The 25,092-nt window shown below is 39.6% G+C and overlaps 1 protein-coding gene across 2 annotated transcripts in view; it reads right to left on the bottom strand.

Annotated features, from left to right (window-relative positions):
• Positions 1-8,355: 8,355 nt before the first annotated feature.
• Positions 8,356-25,092, bottom strand: part of PNLIPRP3 (pancreatic lipase related protein 3) — a 34,532-nt gene continuing 17,795 nt past the window's right edge. Inside the window, exons 6-12 of one of the 2 annotated variants that reach the window (XM_046655404.1) lie at positions 21,573-21,692; positions 21,368-21,490; positions 17,849-17,967; positions 15,247-15,379; positions 12,014-12,125; positions 9,477-9,644; positions 8,356-9,203 (exon numbers count right to left, since the gene is read on the bottom strand). In XM_046655404.1, the coding sequence (XP_046511360.1) occupies positions 9,140-9,203; positions 9,477-9,644; positions 12,014-12,125; positions 15,247-15,379; positions 17,849-17,967; positions 21,368-21,490; positions 21,573-21,692 (839 nt within the window). In that variant the 3' untranslated portion in view covers positions 8,356-9,139. Of the gene's footprint in view, positions 9,204-9,476; positions 9,645-12,013; positions 12,126-12,362; positions 13,065-15,246; positions 15,380-17,848; positions 17,968-21,367; positions 21,491-21,572; positions 21,693-25,092 lie in introns of those variants that run through there. The other variant, XM_046655406.1, reaches the window with a different exon arrangement.

Here is a 25,092-nt window from a genome sequence, read left to right as displayed (position 1 = left end):
AAATGGGCAAAGGACCTGAATAGACGTTTTTCTAAAGAAGACATACAAATGGTGAACAGGTATATGAAAAGGTGCATAATATCACTAATCATCAAGGAAATGCAAATCAAAACCACACTGAGATATCACCTCACACTTGCTAGAATGGCTATTATCAAAAAGACAAGAGATAACAAGTGCTGATGAGGATGTGGGAAAAATGCAACCCTAGTGAATTGTTAATGGGAGTGTAAATTAGTGCAGCCTTTATGGAAAACAGCACGGAAATTCCTCAAAAACTAAAAGTGAAACTACCATGTGATCCAGCAATCCTTCTTCTGGGTATATACCCAAAGGAAGCGAAATCAGTACCTTGAAGAGATTTCAATGCTACCATATTCACTGGAGCATTATTCACAATAGCCAAGATATAGAAACAACACACATCCATTGACAGACGAATGAATGAAGAAATTGTGATATATATACATATATATATATAGAGAGAGAGAGAGAGAGAGAATGGAATATTATTCAGCCTTTAAAAGAAAGAGATCCTGCCATTTGAAACTGCATGGATAAACCTGGAAGACATTATGAAATAAGCCAGACACAGAAAGAAAAAAACTTGCATGATCTCACTGATATGTGGAATCTTAAAAAGTCACATGCATAGAAGCAGAGAGTAGAATGGGAGAATGGGGGGATGAGGAGATGTCAGTCAAGGGTACAAAGTTGGAATTATATATGATGAATAAGTTTAAAGATCTAATACCACAGATAATAATAGTGTTGAATAATGGAAATTTGCTAAAAGATTTCAGGTAGTCTCATCACACACACACAAAAAGGGTAACTATGTGAGGAGAAGATACGTTAATTAGCTTGACTGTAGTAATCATTTCATGATATCAAATCATCAGGTTGTACACCTTAAATATATACAATTTTATTTTAAAGAACTGATGAAACATATTAAGGCACAGATTAAGAAATTCTATGGACATCTAGAAGGGAATTAAAGAAGACTAACTAAATGGAGGAATATACCACGACCATGGATTGAAATGCTCAGTATTATAAAGATGTTAATTTGCCCCAAACAAGCTACATGGAAATGAGAAAGGTTAACGAAGAGTAATGGCAACCTTGAAAAATAAAAACAAAGTTGGGACAACTTGCACTGCCAGATGTCAATATTAATTATAAAGACGCAATAATTAAAACAGTAAGATATGAGCACAAAGATAGACCAAAAGATCAATGAAACCAAAGAGTCCAGAAACAGACCTAGGTACATGTAAACAATCTAATTTATGATAAAGGTGTCAGTGCAATTCTGTGGGGGAAAGGTTACCTTCTCAATAAATGGATCCATCAAACATCCATATTGAAATGGAGCTTCCCCTTACCTCACACTATACTGAAAAATAATTTCTTAGTTTTAAAAATAAAACACTAAAGCTTTATAAGATAACCTGGGAGATTATCTGCATGAATCTGAAGTAGTAAAAGATTTCTTAATCAGAACATAAAAATGTAATCATCAAGAGAAAGATCAATAAATGCAACTTACCATGGATTAAAGTTAGGAACTTCTGTTCATCAAAAAGCACTATTTAGAGAGTAAAAAGGCAAAAAGCAAGCCATAGACAGGGAGAAGATATTTGTAATACATATACCCAACAAAGGATTCATATCCACAATGTATTAAAAAACTCCTACAAGTCAATGAGAAAAAGAAAGAAAGACAGAGGAATCGAGAACGGGCATAAACGTTTAACAATTACAAAGGAGGATATGCAAATGCCCAATAAGGACATGGAAAGATGCTTTCTACACCATTTGTCATCAGATAAATTCGAATTAAAACCAAAAAGAGATATCATTACACACTCACCAGAATGGCTAAATTAAAAGGGCTAACAATAGGAAGTGTGGTGAGGCTGGGGGGGCAAAGAGGACTCTCAATAGTGCCGATGGGAGTTAAATGGCTACACTCCCCTGGGGAGCTTCTTGGCAGTTCCCAGGAAAGCTGAATATGTGCATACTTCATGAACCTGAAATTCCTTTCCTAGGTTTTTAGCCAAAATGGTGCATACAAAGTAAATATTCAAAAATATTCATACATACAAAAATATTCATAGAAGCATTATGTGTAACGACCTCAAACCAGAAACAACCTAGGTGTTCATGAATTGTAGAACAGATAAATAAATTGTCATGCAAAAGAATTCTATACAGCACTGAAAAAGATCAAACTATTACTATTGGCAACAATCTTATAGACATAATGTTAGACAAACTAAGAACGAACAAATCCTGTATGATTCCCTTTATGTCAAGTTTAAAAAAATAAGCAAAACTAACCTATAGTGATAGAAATCAGAATAGTGGTTACCTTTCGGTGAGTAATGATTAAGAGGGAGCACAAAGGAGACTTCTGTAATGCCATTAATGTTCTTTTTTTCTTAATTTACATGAGTTTGTTTACTTTGAAAAAATGCATTGAGCTGTGCATTGATAATTTGCGCACTTTCTTGTCTGTATGTTACACTTCAATAAAAAGAAGTTTAAATGAAAGCAAATTGTGGCAGCCCCTTTCTCCCAGGGGCTTCCTTTCTATACACGCAGGTGACCTGGGTTACCCTGTGTACATTTAGTGTAGCTGTCCAGCTTTCACTCTCTTTACCAACCTGTGGTTCACCCAGTGGCCCCACCGATCCTCCTTCTAACCTCCCCGGTAGTGAGGAAGCCCAGCCTGCTGTCAGTGGAGCGAACAACCGAAGGAGAGGACATGAAGTTTCAGGATTAAAGACCTGGGGCATCTCTGCAAACATGAGTTACTCCCATGACAAGGGCTACAAAGAAATGGCAGGGTTTTGCCCCACCCAATGCATGAAGTATCAGCACTTCAAAGATTTATTAGTCATGGAACTTTTCCATAGTTATGTAAAGCTGGAAATGCATCTAATTTTAACCCAGTTGTCATAGAGCTATCTATTGTCCTTTCGCTGTGAGTGATCTAAATTTAATATGAAGAGTTGTTATAGAAACTTACTACATCAAACGTTGTCCTATAAAATACTAATCAAGGTAACTATTTAACCCCATGACAGGCAAGTTACAATATCTCTTTCTAGCTTTCTATTTACTCCATAACACTCTTGTTACATATATACAATGTAATATGTTGGATGATTTGGCATATTGATATATTGAAATCAATAACTGGTGAAATTCTGTTTAAAAAAGTCAACTTGGTTGCTTGACTAAAATGATTTTGTCACTTTTTAAAAACAAACTGACCAGTTAGTTGTGTTAAATTGGTTTGTAAACATAGCTTAAATGTTGTTGTCCTCACACAGTATTGGTTGCTGTTCAACCAAGGGGAAAGTTCAATCTCTCGAGAGAAATGTCTTTATTGATTACTACACCAACAGCAATTACATCGAAACAGAGTCTGATCAGACCTGTAAGTTCTTGTATAACCTGATGACAGATGCCTGGAGCACATCCACAACGTGTGCCCTTTCTGCTCCCATGCCCTGGAGATTCTGTGAAGTCAAAGGATCTCTGTTATAGTTAGTGTGTGCCCCGGCTCCGTTCCACAGGTGCAGTCCCTGTCCCAGCTGAAACTCGGGGGAAACTACCGTGGGGAAATCCACAGTAAACTAGGGAGGAGTCCAGGGCTTTCTTCACTAGTTGTAATTCATGGCGAAGAAAATGAAACGTCCTCCAAATTTTCTACAGCCTGATATACACTGTTCCTCGAAGAGCAACAATTCAATGAGGAGGAGAAGTTTGTTTAAATGATAGTCTACATTTACATATGCTGTTATTCTTAAATTTCAAGATTGGTTCCAACCCAGAATTTTAACTAGAGTGAGATAATGAGATCTTGAGAACTAAAACTTTCACTGCACATAGAGGTTTGATTTATTGAACATGCATACAGTGTTGGAAAGTGGTTTGTTGACTGTAAAGCTGTTGCTGGACGACACAATATGCTCACTCTTCCACTAGAGAGGTGCTTAGTAAATATATTAAACTCCTATAAGCAAGGCTTTCCACTATAAAAGGACATATCAAACTTTAAGAAAACATGAATTTATTAGGTACAATCAGTGTACCTCTTAAAAACATATGAATACCTAGTTAGACTTTGTATAGTTGAGGAGAATTGTGAACACGCAAGAAAATCCAAATTTTATTTTTTATTGGTTGATTCCCCATCTATCCATTCATTCATGTAGACACACCTTCACCTGATTAGCCAAAGGATTTCAGAATGAGAAAGCAACCCCAGAAATCATAAATATTATCTTCGTTTTACAGGTGGACACACTGAAGCTCAAAGAGGAGAAATTATTTCCTCAAGTCCACTTCATTAATTGATTCTGGAATCAGGGCCAGACCTTAGATCCTCGAATTCACAATTCCACGTTCTATTCACTACATCAAATTTTAAGATATTGTGGAAATTCAAAAAGAAATAAACTTCTATTTCCGAGATTTCAAAAACATCATCTGCATTGTTGGTACAAAATAGAATGTGCCCCATATTCCATGTGTGTCCTGCGTTTTTCTTTTTTCCAGTTGTGTGTTTTGGATTCCTTGGGCCTGTCTCTTTCTCGTTGTGACAACCAATGGAATGACTGTTTCTGGCCTTGAAAATCCATGGGGCTTTGTAAATGCTGGTGAAAGAAACCTTTGTAAATAAGACAGAAAATGCTGCATTTTCCTCTGCGGCTTCAGAGAAAAAGCAAATGGCATTGTGCATAATGAAAGTGTTGTTAGTAAAACACCTGGACGTTCGATATTGATGGTATATCCTGTGAAAATAACCCTCAACCTGTAAAAGATCCAATTCTGATTGGTTGACTAAAGTGTTTTGTTGTGGAAATAAAATTGAAATTCCTTTCTGCTCCACAGAAGCTATAAATACGCGTACCTTTTCATTTTAAACTAGAAGAGAATCCCTGACTCTCCCCTTTCCTCACACTTCCATGTGGTATTCTGATTCGGATAAAGTTCTTATTTAAACAAAGAGCTTGAGAGTCTTGTCTCATATAAAGCAACAGTGTCTGGAGCATCCCCTGCTGCCTACATGCTCTCTGAGCTAAGCTCAGGAAGTAATGGCATTCCCTTTATTGTCAGTGGCATTCTTGTCCTCCACACACTCACCTACCTCTAGCCTTAGTTATTTTGGATGTTAGGTTTGCTGTGGTTTTTCCTAAATGATGGATTGACGTTTGGTAATTGCATCTGTCTTCATGATCAATGGGCTTTGTTCTGCAGTTGACTCAGTTAGGACCACTGGAGTGTGTCAGACTCAAGCCTGAGATGAGTGGATTTGTCATGCTCTGGTTGGCGTCATCCTAAATCTATTGGGCATGGCCTTTGCTCCCTCTTCCTGGGACCCTCAAGGAAATTATTGCTTCTCTGGCCACAGTTGACAGTCAATAGGCTCTTGATGGATAGATGTGTGTGCATGGATGAGTGAAATGTCAGTTCTATTCCTCCAGGACCACAGCTACTGGAAAAGAAGTACACTGAATTCCAAAATGGGATCACGTATAACAATATATGTAGTAACCACAGAATCCAGAAATGAAAACCTACTGGTTTCTTTCTCTGTCGTTATTGCTTCCATAGGAGATCAATGGCAGGGGGCGAAGGTCCTCAGAGTCATCAGGTAAGCTGGTTTTTTTCTATGCAGCTCTCATCTCTGTGTCTGCTTCTATGACAATTCTTGCCATGATGGATTATAACCAACGATTTCCTTTCCCTCTGTGTAGACCTCAAGAGCAGGAACCATTTCTTTGTTTTTCATCCAATCTCATTACTTAGCACAATGCCTGGCACATAATAAATGTTTGTTAAATGGACTAATGAAGAAAAGTCTATGAAAAGAAAAACACGTGACTATGTAAAGGCTAAATGTTTGCAAAACTCAAATGTAGAAAGTAAGTTGTACAAGGAAGAAAGCATTTGGCAAAAATCTTTGGCCCCATCTACATAGACATTCGGTGTCTCACTTTGGAATAAAATCTGGTAGAGAGACTCCACTCTCCTGAGTATAAGACTTAAATCAATTAGAGCAGAACTCTTAGAGAAGCATGTGTAAAATGTTTTTAAAAAGCCCATCTGGTATTATAAGTATGTATTTTGGTAAAAAAAAAATAACACAATGCAACACAAAGCACACCTATCATTTTTATTACACAATCTACAGAAAGTAAAGATTTACAAAATCTTTTTGGCCAGAGGGTGTATGAAAAAAGGTAGATTTTCCCAAGTGGAGGAGTAAGGACCCCAGGAGAGACATGAGATTTTTATGATTATCTACCAAGAGTTTAGGTTTCAAAAGGCTGGGAAACAAGAACTTGGCATAAGTTATGCTTCTGTTCCTGAGACCCTGTGCTTGTTCTAGAGAGAGGCAGAGTCAACAAAACCTGAGGGCTCTATCAAGCAGGGTAATTCCTATTAATCACTCTGAGCTGAGGAGCCTGGGGAAATAATCACACAACTCAGCCAGGTATCTGAATTTTCCTTCTCTTCTGCAGGGGCATTTATTATCCACCTCCTCCAGCCCTAGGCATGGTACAGAGTTCAATGCCTCTTCTGTAACTGGATCTTTACACACCCATCAGCCCCTTTCCTCCAGTCCTCCCACAGCGCGAACCCTGTAAACCTGCTTCCAGGCCTCTTTCTCCCCTTAGCCTGACATTTAACAACTAGATTCCAAGCCATCCAAGGTTCTATTTTACCTGCAACTCTAACTGGTGCAGCTGTTTCAAATTTATAAAGTCATACTACATATATAATCCTTTAAATTAGAGGGGAAAAAAAAAACCGTCAGCAGTTAACTTGAGAGCTGTGAGTAAGGTGCAGACACTGCCCATCCTGCAGGACAGCAGGCAAGTGGTCACTCCCCACTTCCCAGCAGAGAGGAACCTGAATCTCATCAAGTTCCCCAACCCAAGTACTAATTTATAGGATACATACAGATAGAGAAATATGCTAAGGGGTACCAGGGGATTCCATCAGTTGAATGTGAGAAATTTTACAGGAAAAGTGACCTGGTTGATTTAACAACTGGGGTGAAAGAAGTAGAAGAGTAATGGATCAGAAGTTGCAAAGAGGTCTGAGAATGTCACTGGGTGAGTCTGAAGGGAGGCAATGGTGGTTGCTCCAGAGAAGGGGAGGCTCTGATTAGCAAATTTGGAGGCAGGCATTTGCGGGTGACATGATGACATGGTATGAGTGTGAATCCATGGCGATGGGGAGTGGAGGAACTAAATGGCTAATTGGATTGCAAGTCACTTTTCAGCACTAATGGCAGTTTGTTCAAGAAGCAAAAGAATTTCCTAATAGTCCTTGCCCCAACATTTACTGGCCCCAAATACTATGTTAATGTGGGGCACTCAGGGAGAAAGGGAATCATTTTTTAGAGCTTTCCTAGGGAACAATACACACAGAAAGTAATGTTGTCACCTTGAACTTTCAGAATCCCTTTGCCTAGATAGCCCAGGCACTATTTTTCATCCTCACAACATTCTTACAATGCAAAAAAGGGGACAGATATTAAGAACTATGGAACAGAAAATCTATACTTTATTAAAATAGAGTTCCTGGAAGTTAATTGACTCCCATTTGTCTTTTCAAGCTTAGAAAACCCGGCTAAAAGACCTCTTGGGCAAGGAGGCAGGCCAGGACTCACAGAGCCTAACGTGGTGTCTTGATCCATAACTCTTCTTGCTGTTGGCCAAGGCCTTCCTGAAAGGAAGGAAGGCTGAGCAGAGAGCAGTGCAGGCTCAGGACAGCTGCTCTCACAGGAATGTTTCCCTCCCCCAGAGCCATGGAGCTGACTCGATGGCTGCTTGCTAAGGAGTGTTGGGGCTGGGACACAGTGCTCATGGCCCCCCTGTTCCTGGGCTGGTCTGCGTCTAGGGCTGACATGCCCACCAGTTAGGGTAGGTCACTCAGCCGGATCATGCCAAATGGTCCCATCGCCCTTCCTGCTTCCACCAAGCCTTGTGCTCCAATCTATCTTCTATCTCCTACTTGCACGATGGGAGGAGCCACCTCACTTTGTTCTCTGCTTTCTGCCACAGTTCGAGTTTATGTACACCATGGGTCTCTTTTTAAGATTCAGCTGGCACGAGGCACCAAGGAGAATCAAGAAACCCTCTGCAGAGCATCTGTCATCATTTCTTTTCAACAATATTTATAGCACAGTGCTATGGGCTAAACTCTGAGCTCAGTGACAGGAAACAAAGCAAATAAAAACATTCATTTTTCATTTTCACTGAATAAGAACAACTGAATTAGAAGAAATTGGAGCAAAATAAAAGAAAAAAACACAATTGACACATTTAAATATTACAAAATTTTTATTGCAAACACAAAGCGTTAGTCAAGTGCTTTACAAATGAAATGCTTCCTTTAGGCTAAATACAAATGTGCAAGGGGGACTTCAAGGCCCAGGGAGCTGAGTACTTCCCCTGTGGCAGGGGGCTTCTGGAAGAAGGGGCTGGTGATGCCCAGGACCCATTGCTAACTGATGAACAGCATAGATAAGCTCCAAAATCTCTCTTACCTCACACACGCCCTGAAGACCAAGGAGTGCCTCTGAAATACTAATGTACTCATATAAGTTTTCATTATTAACAGATAGAAGTATCAACCCACAGGGTTATAATGTACTATACATCATGAACTATAGCCATAATTTGTCTTAGCAAGATAGTACAACGTAATAAATATTCTTTCAATCATTTTAGAACAATGATTATTCTACCTGGAAATACTCAAAAGGTACTTCAGAAACTAACCAGACAGAGTCTCCCTTTTGCCCGGTGGGTTTACACTGCTGTAATTTGCATCCCCTCCTCTTATTTAGGGTAATTCCAACGCAGCTCTATTTTGTCCCTGATATCCAGATTCCTATAGATCACAGTACTGTACTCCACGCCAGGGCTGTCTGTTTTTAAGATACATAAAAAGTTTACCAATGATAAAAATATTCTAGACAGAAAAAACAACTGTACTTTTCTCTCATTTACAGAGGCCAAGTGTGGTCTGGATACCAACTGGAAGGAAAGTCTTTTTCCATTGCTTCCACTGAATAAGTCCATCAAAACTATATCTGAGATTAGCACTGTTTCAGGATTTGGGCAATATTAGGTCTCATAATGTCTTGACTACAGAAGGTAGATCTGAAAAATTTTAAAGGGCAAAAAAGGATATTAATATGATTCCAGGGGGAAAAATGATATTGGTAGATCTCTTAATTTAATGAGTTATTATTTTGTAAACACTTGTGCAAATACAGTATTGATTTTTAAAATGTTTCCTTTTCTTTAATTGCAAAATTTCTAGGTGAACAAATTTTCATACTAGTTGCAAATTTCAAATCATATGTGGGTTATAAATGCCATTTATAAAATTTTAACTATGTTTGAAAATGCAAAGGAAAAGGTAATACTTACTCATATCCATATTTTCCAGATACATCTGTCACCATTTCTGCTCCCAACTTATTCTGAGAATGTCCAAATGAATGTTCCTTCCAAATGAACTCGATATTTGTAATGTTTCCAATGTTAACTTCAGTATCAATTAATTTTGTGTAAGTCATGCCTGGATTAAGTGTTCCACTGCAAACAGAAAAATAAAACTCATAAGTTTGCACTCGTATTCACAGGGCTGAAGTGAAAGACAACATCTGTGTGTGTGCCACGGAAGAGAAAGTTGCACTTGCTGGCATTTGCTTGTAGGAGATTTATTCTTTCCATTCACATTGAACAGCATGGTTCTAGAGCTTGAAATAAGGATGAGGTGAATGGGAAGCTTGACTAGTTGATTTCGGGGATGCCTACAGGGGCCTTATGTTGGTGAGTTCTCCATAATGAAAGATCCGGTCTCGGCTTTTTAGTATCAGAAACCAGATTTTATTGACACCAGGAAGTGACCAAACTGTCAGTGATGGACTAAATTCACACAAAACTGATCTATAAACCAGAAGCCTGTTTATCAGTTCACAATGGGAAATGCTTCCTTTATATTAACCAAAATGTTCTCTTTCTCTTTCCCTGGTACCTTCTTTATCTGTATTAAAAAAATTGCGTAACCAAACTAGTGATCGAAAGAAGTTTTGGTGAGCATGGCAATAAAGCAAAGTGGATTATCTTGAGGCATAAGGCATATTTAATCCAAGTCAGAATTAGGCCAAATGAGATTTCTTTATTCCTGCTATTTCCTTGTTCCTTTGTGAATTTATTGCCTATCTCCTCTAACTGGAATATAAGTTCCAGAAGAGTAAGACCTGTGTCTGTATCCTCAGCAATTGGAACAATTCCTGGTACACAGTAGGCATTCAAATGTTTGTTGAATGAATGAATGTTACTATTCCTAGAGCCTATCTTATTCTATTACGTGTAGAATTAATTGACGTAATTATCAGAAGGCAATTTTTCTTCTGGGTTCTTAGTTCTTAATTTCCCTGTCGCTGCATGCACTGCCTTCACTCAGGGCACACACAGTGCAGCCCTTCACAAGAGTGTCGTTGGAAGCTCTAACAACTAAGATATACTTTACAGTGAAGCCAGGCTCTTAAAGCTTGACCAAAGAATAGGAATAGACTAGCATACAAATTCATTTAGCTGGCTTCATTTCAAGATGAGACATCTACTATGAATCTGAAATCAGCTTAATTATTCTTAAAAGAGGATTGGGTGAACTACGCAACGACATTACAACAGCTTCTTCAGACATTAGCGAAAGAAATACGGAGATGTCAAAACATTTTCAGGAATCTTGAAAAAGGCCGGGATTGCCTATTCCTCCCCGCCTGCCCCACGCCAGGCGCCTCTGCGCAGGGCACACACCGCATATCCTTAGGCAGTGTCCCGAGTGCCTCAGAGCCACAGGCAGACGATTGTGTCGAACTGCTCTCAGAGTAGTAGCTTAATGGAGACAAGAAGAACAGGCAGAAGTGGGATCTGCTAAGACAGGGAAGGGTATTTGGAACAAAGGAACGGCATGGTCGTGAAGTCAGGAAGGGAGGAAAGCATGGGATCTATTCAATGGTGGGTGGCGCAATCAGTGCATCCTGGCTGAGCCGAAGGTGAATGGAGCCAAATGGTGGGGACACGGCTAGAGAAAGACGTGGAGCCTGTGAATTAACCAGATGCAGATGATCATTGACTGAACCCGTATTTACAGGCAGTGGCACCGAGGCAAGGTGATGGGCTCAAACTCTGCCAGAGTGAGCACTCTGATGCATCTCTCAGCTGACAAAATAAGCACCAAATCCCTGCTTCTCATGTCTCCGCCCGGTGTTTGAAGATGACGGAAATCCCAGAGGCTGACCATCTAATCCATTCGTCAATTCGCAAAAAGGTAGCATCTAATTAGTGTGCAGAACGCTAATTCTGAAATGAATTATGGGATTAAACAATCAAAGTGAAATATGGAAAACAAAAACGCTAAGGCTGATCAAAGAAAAGGTTAAGGAAAACTCAAGATAAAAGGGACCTTAGCCCAAGATACATAGGGAATGTCTCTACTGAATTATTCCTACTTTTGATTATTCCAACACCCGTCCTGTATCTGTGGGTACTACATGGATAGCTTATTAAAACTTTGGCGACCGATGTAAATGTCTTATTTCATGAGTAATTTGTAACCTACACAAACAGAAATATATGCTCTAATTTGTGTAACATTAATGGACTGGATTAAAAATATATCTTGTTTACTGTCAATTTTTTTCCACTTGCTTTATCATCTAGATCTGTATTTTCATGTTATCATTACCTAATGTTTTCTGTTTGTAGCTGGAACTGTGAAGAAAATAGATATTATGATGTCTATTTTATATCTGGAAAACATGAAGTGAAAAGGAAAGCAAATATAACATGTTAGCCTGTGGTAGCATAGGAAAAGAAAAGACTGAGCTGCTTCTTGAGCCAGTGTAAGCAAGCGCCGGTGCTGTGTCGCCTGCCAGCTCCTTGTCCTTACCTACCTGGCCATCACAAACTCTTCTGTTCCCCCAGTCGCTCCACCTACACGGAGAAATATGCTCCCTTGAGTGATATTGTTTCCACTGAGTTTAACAGACAATTTGTGCCTCCAACCTGGAAATAAAGCAAAAAAGAAAGAAAACGAAGGGTTAAAAACATGTGAAAAGTGGGTCCGGCCGGGTGGCGCAGTGGTTAAATGTGCACGTTCTGCTTTGGTGGCCCTGGGTTCGCCCGTTCAGATCCCGGGTGTGGACCTACACACTGCTTGGCAAGCCATGCTGTGGCAGGCGTCCCACGTATAAAGTAGAGGAAGATGGGCATGGATGTTAGCTCAGGGCCAGTCTTCCTCAGCAAAAAGAGGAGGATTGGCAGCAGATGTTAGCTCAGGGCTAATCTTCCTCAAAAAAAAAGTATGGAAAGCATGACATCCTGGACACTTTAATGGAAACGCAAGTTTTCAGAGTTAAAACGGAACAAGGCTGCTCATGTTCAGGAAAAAATACAACTTTAGATTGTGCGAATTTGCTGAAAAACTACATTTAAAAATACATATAAATGTCCACATTTAATTTTCCAAAAATAAATAGTTTAATGATATTTTACAAGAAAATTCTTTAATTCTCCAGGCATTTTTATGACTTCTTAAAATGGAAGTGTGTGTCTCTTTCATCCATTTCCTTTGCATTCTGTGGCAGATATACTTTCCTTAGCTGGGTTTTTATTTGTCATAGTTGGACAACTAATCCAGAAAAAATCTAGAAAACCTACGGGCAAGAAGGTCTGTGCTTTGGAAATTACGTGGAGGTGAAGTGAACTGTCCCGTCCCCTCCTGCAGGGATGTGTGCTAGGAATGGCCTAGCAGCACAGGTCTGCGTCGGCACAAAGCCTACCAATGGGATACTTCCCTTGCAGATGGTCCAGTGTAATTTTCTAAAAATGTAGAGGCAAATAGATCTTTCGTTCCGAATTCTGAAATTGTTGTATGCTTAATAACACATCGCAAAATGAAATTCTTCATAAAGCTGTTTGGAAAGCATCTGAAAAGGGAAAAATCTACCAGAGAGAATTTTTAATTCATGTGTTAGTCATTGCCAAAGATTTCTCTTTCCCTCTTCAATCCATTCTATTGAAAACAGTATGGAGGTTTCTCAAAAAATTAAAAATAGAAATACCATATGATTCAGCTATTCCACTACTGGGTATATATCCAAAGAAAATGAAATCAAGAATCCAAAGAGATTTATGCACCCCTATGTTCAATGCAGCATTATTCACAATAGCCAAGATGTGGAAGCAACCCAAGTGCCCATCAATAAGTGAATGGATAAAGATGTGGTATACATAAACATATATATATATATTTATATACACACACACACACACACATATACAATAGAATACTACTCATCCATAAAAAGAGCTAAAATCACACCACTTGCGACAACATGGATGGACCTTGAGGGTATTATGTTAAGTGAAATAAGTCAGACAGAGAAAGACAAATACTGTATGATTTCTCTCATATGTGGAAGATAAACAAACACATAGATACAGAGAACAGATTGGCGGCTACCAGAGCAGAAAGGGGTGGAGGGAGGGTGAAAGGAGAAAAGGGACACATACGTATGGTGATGGATAAAAACTAGACTATTGCTATGAAACATGATGCAGTCTGTACAGAAAGTGAAATATAATAATGTACACCTGAAATTTACATAATTTTGTAAGCCAATATGACCTCAATAAAATAATTAAAGTAAATTAAAAAAAAGAAATACAGCTCCCTCTCTTCCCTCTCCACTGAAACCTTTCTCCCCCAGCTCACCAATGACTGAACTGGTTTTTCACCCAGTGAGCCCTTTGGGTCCCTGTCTCATTTGACCTTTTAGCACATCTCATGCACTGATGCATCCTCTCTTCCTCGTCTCTTTCTTCTCTTGGCTCCTTTGACTACTACCCCACCAGTTTATCTTCTTTCTCTCTCTTTCCGCTCAGTCCTCAGTCTCCTTTACAGGGGCCGCTTTCTTGGCTCTTTCTTTTTATTTGACACACTCTTCTTGGGTAATTATATCATCCACTTTCACAGCTCTGATTACTGTCTGAATATGAGTGACTCTCAAATCTCTATCTGTAGATCACAGTGATCTCCAGAGGCTGAGACCGGTATCTCCAACTGCCTGGTGGGCATGCGCACTCCCAAGTCCTAAAGGCATCTCAAACCTAACAGGTCAGAGACTGAGCCCAACTTACTCCGAACCAGCCTCTCTCCCTGAGTTACCCAGTTCAGTGGATGGGACTTCATCCACCCAGCCAGAATCATCCTTGACTTCTCTTTTTTCTGCATTCGTCAAATCCATTCACCAGGTTCCTTTCTGCTTCTACCTCCTAACCATCTGTGTAATCTCTTCACTTCTCTCTGCTTTTCTGCCTGGCTTGTCCCAACAACTGTTCTCTATTTTTCTCCCATCATTATTGAGATATAATTGACATATAGCATCATATAAGTTTAAAGTGTACAACATGATTTGATATACATACATTGTGAAATGATACCCCAGTAAGGTTAGTTAACACATCCATCACCTCACATACTAGTGAGGGGTGAATGATTCTAACAGTCACTCGGCCTCCAGCTTGTCCCCCTATTATCCATGCAGCAACTAGAGTGATATTTCCAAAAAACCTATCTGATAATCCTTAATACCCTTCAGTGGCTTTCCATTAGCCCCAAGATAAAGCCTAAACTCCCCACATGGCACACAATTCCATTATTAGACCCAATTTACTTCCCCTTCCTCATTTCATATTACTCTTCTCTTGGTCTCTGCAGCCCCAGCAGGGGATCTTCTTTCAGTTTCTGCTCTTACCTCCTGGAGTTCACACACACAGTTCCTTCTGCTGGGAATACCCCCATTTCCTTCGCCCTCTTATTCATCTTTCAAGACCCAGCTTAGAAATCGCTTTCCCTCAGAAGGCTCCCCTGACCTGGGTGTGGAAGTTCCTCCTTCCTCTCCTAACACAAAGTTTATTACTCAAGATTGGAACTGCGAATTATTATTATTATTATTATTTTTGCTGTCTTCCCCACTAGCCTAAACTCACTGTATTGTTCTTCATTGCATCCTCAGAGTCTGGCCCAATGCCCAGTTATTCAGTAGACACTCAGTAAAAACTGTTGAATTTTTAAAGATAAGTACCTTAAAGCATTACAATAAAACTTAGCTACAATACTTACGGGCAAATGGGGAAAGAGCCCCTGTGTTTAAAAAATAATATGATCTATTAGGCTTCCTACTTTTGACATGAAATCTATCAGCAAAATGACCCATTGTTGGACAACCTTCTTTGGGACAATGGAGGCAATTTCCCTGGTGACAGAAAATAAGAGGCAATTAGAAATGTAATTAGAAATGTTGTCCTTCAATAAACACATAAGTTATCAAACTGTAATAAATCTTTGGAATCTAAATAAAGTACATGCATTTACAATTGACGAAGTTGCCTAACAGGTGGAAAGCAAAACCAAATAAAACAAAACAACTGAAGGGAAAAAGAAAAATGGCCTGTTAAAAAAATGGGTAAATGATATGACTAGACAATCCACACTAGAGGAAACTCAAATAGCCAATAGCTATGTAAAACAATGCTCGATCTTACTAGTTGTCAGGGATGTGCTAATTAAAACAACAGGCAATTTCATACTCAGCAGATTTGCAAAAATTAAAACAATTGGCAATACCAAGTACTAGTGAAGACATGGAGTGGGAGATTCTCATTTGCTTTTGATGGGAATATAAATGGACAAACATTGCAGACAGCAATTTGGTAATGTCTAATAAAGACAGAAAGGCACATACACTTCGATCATATGCCTCAGAAAAACTTCTACCCAAGGACATAAGGAGATATGCAGAGGTCTTTATGGCAGAATTGCTTTTAATAACAAAGACTGGAATCAACCAAAACTCACATTAGTGGGGGGAGGAATAAATAAATTGTGGCTGATTCCTATAAAATAAATACATAGATTGATATATATCACCGTAGATCTCAAATTTATAACATTTAACAAAAAAAAAAGCAAATCCAGAAAGATACTTAGAGTATGATGCTATTTATTTGATATATATCTGATTCAGTTCAAATTCTGCCTTAGGGGAGACAGTGAGGAAATACAAGGTACTTCAATCCTTTAATTATATGTATGCTTTAAAATCTAAAGCAAAACTAACGAGATGTTAACTTTTTAAAAAAATCTGTGTAGCAGTTCTTGAGTATTTGCTATTTTAGATTTTGAACTTTTGGGTTTAAACCATGGCCATTTGGGCTAGGACTATAGTGAAACATCCCATTTAAAACTCTATTTTTAATGAAGGAAAAATCTAACAAAAATAATAACAGCTCATATTTACTGAGTGTTTACCCTATGCCAGGCACTGTTCTCAGCACTTTACGTTGTATTAACTCAATTGATCCTCACAAAGCCCCTAATTGTCATAATGCTTTTCCTCTTCCTCTTTTACAGATGCGGAAACTGAAGCGCAGAGAAGTTAAACAATCTGTCCAGTGTTGCACATCTAGTAAGCGATGGAACAAGAATGCGAACCCGGGCAGCCTGGAACTAGAACTCCTCCTGATTTTATTTTATTCTATTCTATTTATTTTATTTTTCTGGCTATTTGGGTAAAAGTACAATAAAACATATCGAGGAAATTGACTCGTTCTCTAGTTTGTAACCATAATTAGCATCCATGGGCACAGGAGCCTAAGCTTCTCCAGTCAGGCAGACAACCCCATCATCACTGAATATACCGTAACTCTAAGGGCCAGCCTTCAGTATAGTAAAGGCCAGGACCCGGTAGCCACTCAGAGCAGCATCCCGGGCCGGAAGAAGGGAGAGGTCAGGGCGGGGGGGAAGGTGGTTATAGGGGGAAACGCCAGTGCTTGGCTGTCAAGCTTTCTGAGAACGGCAGTTCACCAGGGCACGTTACGAGTGATGGCAACTGGCTCAGGAAACTGAGAAGATGGCCAGAGGGTGACCACTCACCTTGCTCTGTAATAGGGGAGAAATGCTTATTCCTGTCCTAACATTGCACTTGTTCACAAAGTGCTACTACTTACAATAAACGTTGGCTGGAAATCCCACGTTTTTCTACCCTGACAAAAGAGGAATTAGGTCTCTAAAGCACAAGAAAGAAAATCTTTCCACTCCCCACTACAAAATAGATTTTTTTTCTCCTTTTCATAGTGATAACCAAGTGAAAAATATGTTTAGCTCAGATCTGGCAATGTGTGTTTTATGACTCAAGCAAAATCAGATCTGGTACTTCGTCACATATTGATTTGATCTGTGTGGAACTCCCGTGAGCTATCTGTGCCTTAGTTCAGCTCTGTATAAATAGTTAAATTTTAACAAAATAGTTTTTATGTTCCAAGTAAATAGCAATATGTTTGATTCTAACTATTGATTAGTGCAGCCTTCTCCGGGCATCTTTGAAGATGACATTTAAAATATATACACAGAAAACTTTTTGCCCTGGACTTATGCCCCTTACATGGTAGCATATAATTACTGCATAACAAATAGCCAAAAAAGCAAAATTTGACATAATCTTCAAAAGAGCTGAAACAACCAGAATACAAATAGTTAGTTTAGTTATTTAAGCCCCTCAGCAACCCCAGCTCCGGTTCAGTACTCAGCACAGAAAGAATCTATTATTTCCCAAAAAGGCAGATGCATTTTTTGCCAAATACTCAAAGCCATAATTTTTAGTTGGCTGATCATGCTTCAAAAAATGACTTGCTGATTAAATTCCATTGCAAAATGCTTTACTTACTGCTTTAAAAGATTCGTAGGATCTACAAGGATAAGCAATAAAGGCATCAGGATCAAGGATGCTTTCAGTATAAAAGCGATGACTTCGGGCATGGTTGCAATCAAAGAAGGAAGTCACTTCTGTGGAAACAATTTCCAATTAACTGATAGCAAAGAACTGATTAACTGGTAACGGATAGCATGAACCATTTCTTGGAAAAAGTAACTTTAAATGCCGGTTTCCTGACGAGTCTAGACAGCTAGGCTTTGCGTGTGGGCTTGGATACTGCACAGCATTTATCAATATTAAGTATCATTTTCTTTGTACCAAAGAAGCTTTGTGTGAATCTAACGGGACACTCAAGCAGGGTAAACAAACAAATGCAGATGTAGGTGGCTCTGTGCTCTGACCTTAATATCCCCAACACTTTCCAGATCTCTGACAAAGGCACTTAGAGCTTTAAGTGTCCCTGTGTACACAGCGTCTCCACCTTAGACCAATTAATTCTGTCTCCCTGTTTCTGCAGGGAGGACTGAATACCCTCCTATTCAATCACAAAACAGCCAGCAACGTTAACTCGTACACCCCTTTAGCTGAGTTTCAAGGTGTGACAGCTGGGACCATTATAAAGAATGCTGAAGACAAATTCGTTTTGTCATTGTCAGGCATAACATTATTGCCACCAATAGTTAGGATCATTGCAACAATAAATAAGATAGATCTAGACACATTTGCGTAGTCTGAAGTTCTCATAGCATTCTAGCCATTTACACTCTCTTTACCTTACACAACAACATTTTTATTGTATGGCATGGACTGTTCTTTCAATGACCTACACAGCTTGGTTGATCTTTGAGAAACTAGATTTTGGTTTTAGTATACGTGGTAAATCATTATTCTATAATAAATAGTGCCCTCCAATGAAACACTCCTTCTCAGATCCTTGCCCTTTTGCAATATCATATTACCATTCCTCCCTTCAGGAGATGGAGTCTATTTTTTCACTCCCTGGGTTACAGGCTAGTCTTGTGACTTCTTCTGACCAACGGAATGTGGAGGAACTAATACTGTGAGAGTTCCAGGGCCTCAGTCTTAAGAGACCTTCCAGCCTCCCCTCTTGCTCTCTTGGAATCCAGGCTCCACGTTAAGAAACCCAGGTTAACTGGCTGGGGAGAGAGGCCCTGAAGGCTAACAGACCGCTTACGGAGGAGAACCAGACACGGAAGATCATCTTGGACCTTCCCACCCAGCTTAGCCCAGCTCAGCCTCCAGCTGGATACAATCACACAAATTATCCCAGTGGATTCACCCCGAAGCAGAATCTTGGCAGAACTCTGCCTGAATCTTGAACCTCAGAATCACGGCAATAAAACCGTCATTCTTTTAAGAATGTTTTTTATCTGTTTTTGTCGTTATGCAATAGATAACTGAGACAGCTAATTTCATAAATGCAGTATAGAAGCAGAACTCAATAAGTGGCATCATCTTATTTTTTAATGAGTACTTCTCTTACATCAGGTTTCTTTATGTACAGACTATATTCACAACTAATTGTGATTTAGACAAGACGGTTAGTTAGAATATAAGGAACTACGAATTTTAAAAGTAAGTGGTTTCTTAGTAATAAACATAATGTAAAATAGAACATCTTGAAGTCTTAAAACTCATCTAAAGACTTAACGTGAATGATAAATGTGCTTTTAATCCAATAAAGTTGTAGGAGCTCTTATAATGTCTCAAAATGATAGTATATAATACATGTGTTTTACTTGAATTAATTCTTTACAGAATTTCAAACTCTCTGTGTATAACACTTAATCTAGTATACAAAGGAGTCTTATGATCTATATTTTATCCTAACAGAAGGACTTTAAATCATAATACGGAAAATAATAAGAGAAATAAGTTTTATAATAGGCCTTTTTTGAATGAATTTTGCTTTTCTGTACTAGGTGGAATTGGCTTTCATTCCTTTTCTTTTTTTTTTTAAAGATTGGCACCTGAGCTAACAGCTGTTACCAATCTTCCTTTTCTTCTCTCTTTTCCTTCTTCTCCCCAAAGTCCCCCAGGACATAGTTGTATATTTTAGTTGTGGGTCCTTCTAGGTGTGGCATGTGGGATGCCACCTCAGCATGGCCTGACGAGCGGTGCCATGTCCGCGCCCAGGATCCGAACCGGGGAAACCCTGGGCTGCCGAAGCGGAGCACACGAACTTAACCACTTGACCACGGGGCCGGCCCTGGCTTTAAGTCTCATTTTGAGCATCTGTAGATTCATCAGTTGTTTTTTTAAGTAGTCATTGCAAATAGATATTTCTAATCACATTTATTCCTTCAGAACAGATATTAAAACTTGTAATTTATCTCTAGTGAAGAGGAAATGTGAGCTAATCTCAATGTCATGATCTATGTATCTTTCCTCTACAACAGCCAAATGGAAGATCAAATAATTACATCATCTAACTATTCTGACCATATGTGATCAGGTGGTGAGATATTTAGAATCATCCAGATATTTATCATATCATCATACTTATATTATGTGTTATTATATATTATGTATGTTTCATTATTTACATGATGATGATACGTAGAGATGGAGAGGAATGGAATTCCCAAATAATAACTCTTTGGTGCCTTATAGACATTATCATTTTTGGAAGCTACTATAAAAGTTTAAATACTATTTGTTGAATTTGTGATTAGTGTAATCTGTTATCCTGGGTGATTCTCTTAAAAAATAAGTCAAACCATGTCTCTCTTCTGCTCAAAATCCTCCCATAGCTCCCATCTCCCTTGAGTAAAAGCTAAGTCTTTACTACAGTCCATAAGGCCCTGTATTATCTCCCTGTTCCCTCTCTAACCTCACACTCTACTACTCTCCTTTCACTTCGCTCCAGCCACAATAGGCTCCTCACTGCCATGAACCTCATGCAGGCTCCTGCCCCAGGTCCTTTGCACTTGCTATCCCCACCCCTCAGCCTGGAATGCCTTTCCCCCAGGCATCCACAAGGCTACCTCCTTTAGGTCATCTTTTCAGAAAGGACTCCCTGGCCACCCTATCAAAAATCTCCTTCCCCTACTCCACTCCCACTGTCACCAACACATCGTATTCCCATTCCATGCCTTATTTTGTCTCCTTAGCACCTATTCTATTACTGTTTTTCTAGCAAATTAGAATATTAGCTCCACGGGAGGGATTTTTGTCTTCGTCTTCATTCCTACTGTTCCCAAAATAATGCCTGGCGCATAGTAAGCACTCAATACATATTTGTTGAACGAATGAACACATCCTCCTTGTTCATATTGAGTGCCTCAGTGTGCTAGACATTCTGTCAGGCCCTGGGGATACAAAGGGAACCAAGACACGGATCCTGACCTTACAGGTCTCGCAACTGGTGGGAGCTTCATACACCCCACTGTGTTTTGGGCTAAAATACATCTTTATATTATTTTATATACGAAAGGATGTGGATCCTGTCCAAGGAGGGAGCTGAGTGAATGTATAACAGTAGACTTCATATATTTAGAAAGTACTTACCTTCCTTGTAAGCATTGAAATCAAATTTAAATAAAGGCGTAATTAAGTCTTCACATCCTGGCATGTGCTTCCCTCCATTTGGATAAAAGTCAAGATGACCACAAGCATTGATAGTTCCGGCACCTGAAATAGATAAAAGCAGGATAAATGCTTTAAAATTCTCCTCTTTGCTTCAGCGTAGTTTCTGTTTGTGTCAAAAACTGACCAAGTTCGAAGAGGAGGCGAACTGCATTTGTATGAATAACATCAACGAAGTTGGCGTCTGAGGGGTCCAGCCTGACTTCTTTCGGAGTGTTGTGGAAATACGGCCCCGCTGGGTCCAACCCTAGGAAAAAGCATGATGTCTATTAAACCAACATGTTCTATACAAGAGTACATCGATAGTGGTGTTCTTTTGGAAGGATAGATGGTGAAGGCAAGGTATTCTTTTCTACATGTTTCGTATAGGTCAGACACCACTCAGGACAAAGTACAGATACATAAACAGCATGTAAATGCCAGGGCTGTATATATCGAATGTCAGATTCCTACACACAAGTGAGGCTGTGTCTAGACAATGCTAAACAGCTAACAAAGTCAGAAAAATCAAAGTGGCTATTCTAGAGTCCGTACGTGGACTACCATATACATAGTTAAGGTTATGGATTACAGATGACCTCAAAAGCAACATCTGTCTGCAAAAAAAGAGAAAGAAACATCAGCTCTCCAATATGTAAAGTTGAGTCTACAAAGCAACATGGTTAAAATAATAAAATCATAATCCTCAGCTAAGGCTCACTTAGTTCCACTTCATTATATTACACATGAAAAGCCTGAAGCCCAGTGAAATGAAGCGACCTGACAAGGCCACCATATGTTAGAGGCAAATGGATTAAGAGTCCACGTGTCCAGACTCTCAGCCCATTGTCTCCTGTTCAAATGTCTAGTAAAATAAAGCTAAGATATCTAGAGGTCTCTAAAATGTTATGACCATTCACATACCCCGTCATTTACTCATTCAGTGATTATTTATCAAGCACTTACTGGGTGCCAGGAACCAGGTTTGGAACTAGGACACAAGGATGAAGGCCTAGCCTTGTCCGCGAGAAGCTTTCTGCTTGGCGGGGAAGGCACCTCAGTCCAGTGTGCTCAGTGCTGAGACAGAGGGGAGCGCAGGTGTTATGCAGGCCTGGAGAAGCCACCTGTAACCCAGTCCTGGGAAGCAAGGACACGCTTCTGCTGGGGATGGGCAATATATGCAGAGAGCTAAGCGATCAGAGGAGCCAGCCAGGGTAAAGACGGGGTCAGCAGCATCCCCGGGAGAGGAAAGAGAACTAACTAGTTTGCAAGGGCTGGTGTGTAGAGTTCTAGAATTTGGTGAGAAATGAAGATAGCATTGTAAGCAAGAGCCAGATGTAATTGGAGCCATTATAAGGAGTTTGGACATGATCTGGTTGACCATGGGCAGCTCTTACAAGCTTGCAAAAGAGGAGATTTATGATCTGATTTATATTTTAGCAAAATCTCTTTGCTGTAAAGTGGAGTCTGGGTCCCAGAGCGGAGAGGACGTGGAGCAGAGCTGCAGTGGCCCCTTCTGGAAAAGCAGCTTGAGAGAGAAATGAAGGTTTGCACCGCAGGTGAGGGGTGTGTATTGTTGCAGCACGCTCAGAGTGTCGCAAGATTTTGTTTTTGTTTTTATTTTTCTGATTAATCACTGAAAGAGAAGTGATAGAATGAGAAGAGAAGATAAGAGAAGGGGAGGTCTGGGATGGAACCTTGAAGAACACCAACATGTAAGAGAAGGCAAGAGAAAAGGAACCTGCACAGGAGCCTGGAGAGAAGCCAGCAGAGAAAAACAAACAAAGATAACCGAGAAGAGGTGGAACCACAGAAGCCAAGAGGAGAGGCTATTTCAGCAAGGTGGGAGGGGTCAAGTAAGATACAGGTGGGAAAGGCCTGGGAGAATCCCACCAAAAAGCTGTTGGTGATCTTGGAAAGAGTGGTTTCGTGAGAAGTGGGGGCAGAAACTGGACTGCAGCGGGTTGAGGAGAGCACGGCCCCTGAGGAGATGCAGCCACTCCACTTTAGAGGAGTTGGGATCTGAGGAATGAGGCAGGCCAGCGCCTCAGTTAGACAGGGCTGTGTGGCCCCGGAGGAACAGGCCGTGTCCGTGCTAATAGACTGAGCTGGGGAAAGAGCTAGATGAAATGGGAGAAGAAGTGGACAAATGACAGAGTAAGGTCCCCAAAGTGGTGGCCTTCAGAGCACAGGTGAAAAGATAAAATTAAACAGAGAGGTCAATCAAGCAAACCAGCACATATCTGAACAAAACAGCTGTGCTTCCAAGAAAGACACAAAAGCTTTTGTCTCACAATTAATCTTAAACTCTGGGGAGAATTTTTTTTTTTCCACTAGTGTGCAATCACTGATAAGCTACACCCTTGTATGGAAGTCGGGAGCTCTGTGGAGACACACGTAAATATAGCAGGTAGACCTCAGACTATATTGATCTGAGGACAGGGCAACTAGATAAAAAATTAAAAAGAAAAGGCAACTAGTCCTTCCAAGAGGTGGGAAACAGGGAACCCTGGATGTGTGGTTCTGGGATATCTCAGGAGGAAGGTCAACAGAAGGGAGAAGAAGTATTAAGTTGAACCTATTAATTGACCTGAGATGTGACTCCTACTGGATGAGTGAGAACGGAACCACTGGGGATCCCGGTTTATTACTGTGGTATGTATCTGGGTGCATGTGTGTCAGCAATGAGAGAGTAATCTCTTCTCAAAGAAGGGAAAACATGGATGCTGTTTATAGATAAAAGGAAAGTAAAATTTTGAATCAACTGAGTAACCCCCATGCTATAGTCATTTATGACAAATGCCTACCAGTTACAGATAATTACTGTAGACATGGAAACTTATGTACATCTTAAAATCTATCATATTAATTTTGTTTTTAACTGGTTTTGTTATAAAGATTTTTGAGGTCTCAGTTCTTTTGTTATTTCAAAACCTAATCACTTGGAAGGAATATAGATCGCAACATCCAAACGACATAAATTATTTGGATGTTTAGAGAGCCTTTAAAATTTATTGTTTTCTATTTACTCAACAGTATAATTCACTTGGCAGGAAAAATTAGAGCTAAATAGCATCTGATTTTTGAAATAAGAATCAAGGAAAACAAAATCTCCATGAGTTTATTGTAACCTAGAGCGGATTTTTAATGCATGTATAGCGATGTTCTTCTTTAATTTATGGCTGAAATGCCCCACAGCCTGTGTAGGCCCCATGAGGCTCCATATTCATAATCTGTGCCCATTTCTTCTGTCCTCTGGGCTTGAAAACTTAGAGCAAAGGGGGATTTTTGCCACTCAATGACTTCAGAGTGAAAATATAATTTTTATTATCCTAAATAAGAATGGTGGTGGAGGACTGGAGTTGGAGCTGGGATCAGAGAGCTGGGAGGAAAAAGAAATTTTAAGCAGGAAAAGCCTGTTACACCAAGAAATTGCAGAGGCAAAATACTTTAAACCCAATTTGGAATTCTTAACTATTTTTAGAAAAAATATTTTAAATTGAAATTTGGAATTAATGCGTATGTGTGTCTGTGTGTGTGTTTACACAGAATTGCCATCTGTTATTTTAACAAACAGAAAATGTACACCTATTATATGCTTAGTTCAGTCTAATGAGAGTAACAAGTGCATAAACAATTACATGAAATATAATATTTGTATTTTCAAA

This window comes from Equus quagga, chromosome 2, assembly GCF_021613505.1.
Source record: "Equus quagga isolate Etosha38 chromosome 2, UCLA_HA_Equagga_1.0, whole genome shotgun sequence".
NCBI classification, from domain to species: Eukaryota; Metazoa; Chordata; class Mammalia; order Perissodactyla; family Equidae; genus Equus; species Equus quagga.
This window is presented reverse-complemented; position numbering and strand designations above follow the sequence as displayed.